Raw genomic sequence first — 6000 nt, 5'->3', positions numbered from 1 at the left:
TGTTTTTAGTGTTTTTTACAGCTTATTTCAGACACGGGTCGAAACCGACCCGCTAACACCATGGATGGTAGCAGAAAGTTAACACAGGAGGAAGGTTAATGCACTTTATTTCCTGCTTTTTCACGTGCCAATTAGTGTCATATTTCTGTGTTTATTTCATGCTTATATAACTGCTGTATAGTTCGCTGATTTCTGTATTGTGTTTATTTGTGATAGTTTCACGGCGTAAAGGAGTAAAGAATCACGAGAACTGCGTGATCATTGTTTGGAGGCAACGTGTCAATAAAGTTTGCCCGTTTCAAAGAAGCCGACCTGTGTGTCGTGACGAGAGATACATTATTATTATTATTATTATTATTATTATTATTACCATTGATGAGGTAAGGTGTTGCATTTTAGGCTCCAGTCCTGGATTATAGAGTCTAAAATGTGAATAAACACCAGATGTTTTTCAGTTCACACAGTACAGACAGGTGGTGGATCATGAGGAGATATTCACTGATTTATACAATATGCCTTCTCCAGAATCACTGACTTCACCTCGTAAGTTTTGAGATAAATGTGGAACAAAAACTTCAATAAATGAATGTGTACTTAACAATGGTACTTCGGGGGCGCCCTTAGCTCAGTTGGTAGGGCGTCCCCCCCATGGGCCTCGGCCAGCAGCGGACCCGGGTTCGATTCCAGCCCGCGGTTGTTCTCTGCATGTCACTCCCCTCTCTGCCCCATTTCAACTCTTTCTCTACACTATCAATAAAGCATAAAAATGCCCAAAAAATATCTTAAAAAAAAAACAATGGTACTTCAGTTAATGTAGTTAGACACATTACAACCTTCCACTCTTTAATCGTTTGTTCAGGTTTCTTCTGGTAAAAGGATGATTTCATAACAGAAACACAATAAGCTTTCAGGTTATTATTTTTTATTTTTATTTTGCATTGATTGAGTTTTAAATGAATGTTTGATAAGGATGGGTTCCGGTCAACCCTAACCCATCCTTATCAGGGTTAGGGTTAACCCTGACCCTGATAAGGATGACATGGAATTAAGAGAAACATTTAAACATCCATTAAAGAAACCTGATCTTCAGTTTAATGAAGTTTCAGAAAAGGTCAAAAGTTTGTAACACTTTTCAATAAAGGTTCATTAATAACTGTTAGTTAAGGTTATTAAAGGTTGGTTCAATGGTAGTTCATGCTTATCAACTAACACCAACTGTAAATGCTAAGTTATTAACAGTGGGCTAATGCTCGGTTTAGCATTTTCTATGCTTAGTTAAGTAATGCTTAGTTAGGCATCAACAAAGCATAGCAGTTAGTTAATGATCATTAAGCATTAATTAAGCAGTTATTAACAGTTAGTTAATGCTCAATGAATGTGCCCTTATTGTAAAGTGTATCCAAACCGTTACATTTGTTTTTAGTGATTACTGAGGATTGAGAATTGGAATCATCAGAAGCAGTTTGTTTATATCAACGTATTGAAGAGACTGTGATGTCATCGTAGAGGAAGTGACATCATCACGTACAGCCTGAGGCCTCAGGGATTCCTGGAACAGGGTTAATCATAACCCTGATTCTTGGAACAGACAAACGGTTTCTTTGCCTCACACCCATCATCATTCCACTGCGGCCCTGTAGAAAGAAAAGAACCACTGAGTACAACTGCAAAAAGATTTAAAAAAAACTGTGCATGACTTGTCTTGTCTAAGGGCGCATTCACACTAGGTAAGTTGCCCTGTTCCGTGCTCCAGCATGATTACCCCCCCCTCCCCACTCCCCCGCTGGCCTGTGCTCACACTGCTCGTGGCCTGGGCACGATTGCTCCTTGCCTACGTCACCTTGCGCGTTTGGAGCGTAGTCTAGTCTACTTGCTATACGATTGTTTGTGAATATTTTCATCTGGCAAAATTTGCATCGATTTCATTCCACTTCCACATTAGACCAACGACAATCCTTGAGCTATTGTTTGTCTATGTAGCCTACGTTGTGCGCATGGACATAATAGATCGAGGGGGACAGTCTCATATAACATGTAAGGATGATTAGTCTATTAACATAAACAGCGAGAAAGAAAATCAAGCACAATGTAAACGCTTTAGGAGCCCTTCAGTCTTAACAGTCTTCTAAACAATGACCACGCTGTTAATGTACATGCTGTTCTAATGTGCAGCGCGCCGTTTATTATTAGTATAACGGCCCGTCATCAGACCATACGGAGATCGTTATTTTAAGTGTGTCTTTATAAAGTTTCTGGTAAAAGATATGTGTAGGCTACTGTTTCCTTATCACCGGACCGCTGTGTGCTGCTTTGGGTAAAGGAAGCATTATAAAAGCTGACGTGAGTAAAAAGAAAAAAATCATCCGACGAACAAGAGTAAAAACTGCATTATGCTCCTCACCTTTGTATCTCTCTTCTTTTATTAGCCCACACCTAGGCCTAACCACACGTTATTTCATGTTCAAGTCCAAGTGACGGGCAATTCTGGTGCCGACTTGTAAGGCAGTGGACGTTTAACCGACTATGCGTCCTCAATAAATTCACGCCGTCTGTGCGCTTGCTTGTGCGCGTGTCATCTCATTAGCATCTGTACCGTGCCTGAGCACACCTCTCCCAAGCCGTGGCCGAGCAAGTGTTCTGTGCTGGAGTATGAATGGGGTGCTCTGCTCACACTAGCCAAACCATCTAGCCTTTAGGGGGCAAACGTGACGGCACGGAACATATGGCCTAGTGTGAGGGCGCCCTAAGGGCGCATTAGTACGTTTCCCCCCTGGAGTCTAGTGTGTTCTCCCAGTGCTCCTGCTCCGTGCACGCACAGACAGACAGACAGACAGACAGACAGACAGACAGACAGACAGACACACACAGTCTAGTGTGTTCTCCCAGTGCTCCTGCTACGTACACTTCTTTGGCCCTGACCCGTTTGGAAGGGGTGGGCTTCAGCGTTAAAGCTAACCTTTAATAGTGGTCTTAACTTTTCAATTAAAAATACTGCAAGGAAGTCAAGGCAAGGCAAGTTTATTTCTAAAGCACATTTCAGACACAAGGCCATTCAAGGTGCTTTACAGAAGCATAAACAAAATACATCAAGTATAGAGCACATAAAAAAAAAAGCGAATGAGAAACATGAATACAAATAAAACATAAAATAATTAAAACATTTAAAAAGAATAACAATTTAAAATTACAGGTTAAAACGGAAACAGTAAAGTCTCCAGACCTGATTTAAAAGAGCCGAGTGTTGAAGCAGACCTCAAGTCCCCTGGAAGTTTATTCCAGAGCTTGGGTGCATTAAAACTGAAGGCTGCCTCTCCCTGTCTAGTCCTTACTCTGGGGACTGTCAGTAGCCCAGTCTGTCTGTCTGTCTGTCTGTCTGTCTCCCTGTCTAGTCCTTACTCTGGGGACTGTCAATAGCCCAGTGTCAGACGATCTGAGAGCTCTGACTGGTTCATAGGGGATCAGCAGGTCAGCGATGTATTTAGGCCACACAATCTATCATAGATTTTTATTTTATTTTTTAACATTATTTGAATAATTGTTTTTACTCACTTGTTCTGTCGGTTGCATGTTTTTTTTTTTTTTTTTTTTTTGGATTGTCTGTTTTTATTTATGAGTACACGCGTATGTTTGTTTTATGTGATTGGTGTCGACCAATCAAGGGACAAAGGATGCAAATTAGCACTTGCTACAATCCTGTATATTTACATGTAAATGTCTATTAATATGCAATGTCCCTTTTAAATAAATAAACTTAGGCCCCAAACCATTTAGGGCTTTATTGACCAACATCAATATTTTAAAATCAATTCTTTGAGTGACAGGAAGCCAGTGTAAAGACCTAAGAACTGGGGTAATGTGATCCACTTCTTTGGTCCTATTAAGGACTCGAGCAGCAGCGTTCTGAATTAGCTGAAGCTATCTGATTGATTTTTTAGGAAGGCCTGCAAAGACACTATTACAGTAGTCAAGTCTACTAAAGATAAATGCATGGACAAGTTTTTCTAAGTCCTGCTGAGACATTAGCCCTTTAATTATTGATATGTTTTTTAGGTGGTAGTAGGCTGACTTAGTAATTGATTTAATGTGTTTCTTGAAATTCAAGTCTGAATCTATGACTACTCCAAGATTGCTGGCTTGGTGTGTGCTTTCTAACATAACAGATTTAAGCTGTGCGCTGACTTTTAATTGTTCATCCCTGGTACCAAAGACAACAGATGACTTCAGTTTTGTCGTTGTTTAATTGAAGAAAGTTTTGGCACATCCAGTCATTGATTTGTTCAATGCACTTACTTAGTGCTTGAATCGGACTATAGTCTCCTGGTGATATGGTTATGTAAATGTGTGTGTCGTCTGCATAATTACGGTAACATAATTTGTTCTTGTTCATAATCTGAGCTAGTGGGAGCATGTAGATGTTAAACAGAAAAGGCCCAAGAATGGAACTTTGGGGGACCCCGCATGTAATATTTGTTCAAGAAATAATATTTACCCCAGTTAAGCTCTGCACAGTCTTCATTTCCAAAGTTGTCAGGCTGAAAACGTCTCCAGTAATAGAAGTCAGTGCTGGAGCCATCAGTCCACCTCCACTGTCCCTCCTGGAAGAAATACTGAGTTACTAACACAATCACAGACACTGATTCAGTTCCGTGATAACAGTACAATCAATAACAAAGGCATTGGAATTCAATTTGGATATGGGCTTCCAGGTTTTCTATTTGAAAAACACATTATTGGTTTCAATCAGTAAGTAAAAGCTGTCTTCTGAAATTACTATCCTGCATGTGCTACTTCTGCAGTCCACCACATGGTGGCGCTGTTATTCAGTCCCAAAAGAACAAAGTAGAAGAAGCCACGCCCTTCAAGACTATTTGATTTGAAATGTCCAGGGGCCTCATTTATAAAGCTTGCGGTGCACAAAAACCTTGCGTAGACGGGCAGAAATATGCGGCAAAATGTGCGGTGGCAAATGTTGGTATTTATCAAAACATTCTACCGCAAGGTTTTCCTGACTCGGGGAATCAGCGACACTCAATGGCAACACCACGAAATAAAGCTCAGTCATCAGAAAAACACAGACAAATGACTGTGAAATGCTTGGCACCCAATATATTTAGTCAATAAAATGTATAAGCTTACCTATAGTTGCGAATATATGGCTACTGTCAGTGTTTTTTTAGGCCCGGTGGTAAGAGCTGATGAAGAGTATGCGCGCCGCGTGCGTACCAAATTTCTAGAAGAAATTGACCAAAACGAACCCCATTTGGGATGAGCTTCTTTTGACAGCCCGTTAAGAATGAGGGCATAGGGTTATGCTTTCACATTCAGTACAAGTACATTTGGTGTTTCCCAGAGGATTTTTAGATGCTGCTGGGCGTGAATGGACCTTCTAGGAGGGTCTGGGGGCATGCCCCTGCAGAAGAAAACTTTATCCTTTTAAAGTTAAATGCATCAATCTGGTGCACTTTGAGAAGCGAAATCTGATTAATGTTGTGCTCTGTAAACAACTGTCATATGTCCTGCCTATAACTATTTTCTGTAATAATTTGGAGACACAAGCCATGTAAACTATTGAAAATGAGGGTCACCCCTCAATTGGTCTCTCGAGGATAAATAAAAGTTAAATGAAAATGAAAATGAAGAAAAACACGTGGATTTCAATTAAAAACAATAAACACTTAAGCTGGGAACACACCGCATTGGCCGCCTGCGGCGGTTGGCCGCGTGATCGAAAGAGGCTCGCCGCTTGATCATATTGGGCCATATATTCCTGACGCCGACGCCGAAATCAGACCCGTCACACTTACGGTGCAACAACAACAGCATGGTCCAGCTGTGCCAAAAAATACAGATGTAGGTTCACTGTGTAACCAGCGGCAGTCATGTCACAAATAACATTAAAACAGCATGAATACGCACCCCGATCGCAAATACACACACATTAACAGCAATTCAGCAACATACTAAACACATTAACAACAGCAGTGTGTGCTCAGCAGCACA

The 6000-nt window shown here is 40.8% G+C and overlaps 1 protein-coding gene across 1 annotated transcript in view; it reads right to left on the bottom strand.

Annotated features, from left to right (window-relative positions):
- Window positions 1-812: 812 nt before the first annotated feature.
- LOC307262726 (galactose-specific lectin nattectin-like) overlaps window positions 813-6000 on the bottom strand; it is a 29618-nt gene continuing 24430 nt past the window's right edge. Inside the window, exons 5-6 of the mRNA XM_080043689.1 lie at window positions 4490-4595; window positions 813-1634 (exon numbers count right to left, since the gene is read on the bottom strand). Of these exons, the coding sequence (XP_079899815.1) occupies window positions 1561-1634; window positions 4490-4595 (180 nt within the window). The 3' untranslated portion in view covers window positions 813-1560. The remainder of the gene's footprint in view (window positions 1635-4489; window positions 4596-6000) is intronic.

Source organism: Ammodytes marinus (genome assembly GCF_949987685.1).
Source record: "Ammodytes marinus genome assembly, chromosome: 16".
NCBI lineage: Eukaryota > Metazoa > Chordata > Actinopteri > Uranoscopiformes > Ammodytidae > Ammodytes > Ammodytes marinus.
The sequence above is the reverse complement of the archived record's forward strand: the minus strand, read 5'-3'. Positions and strand labels throughout refer to the sequence as shown.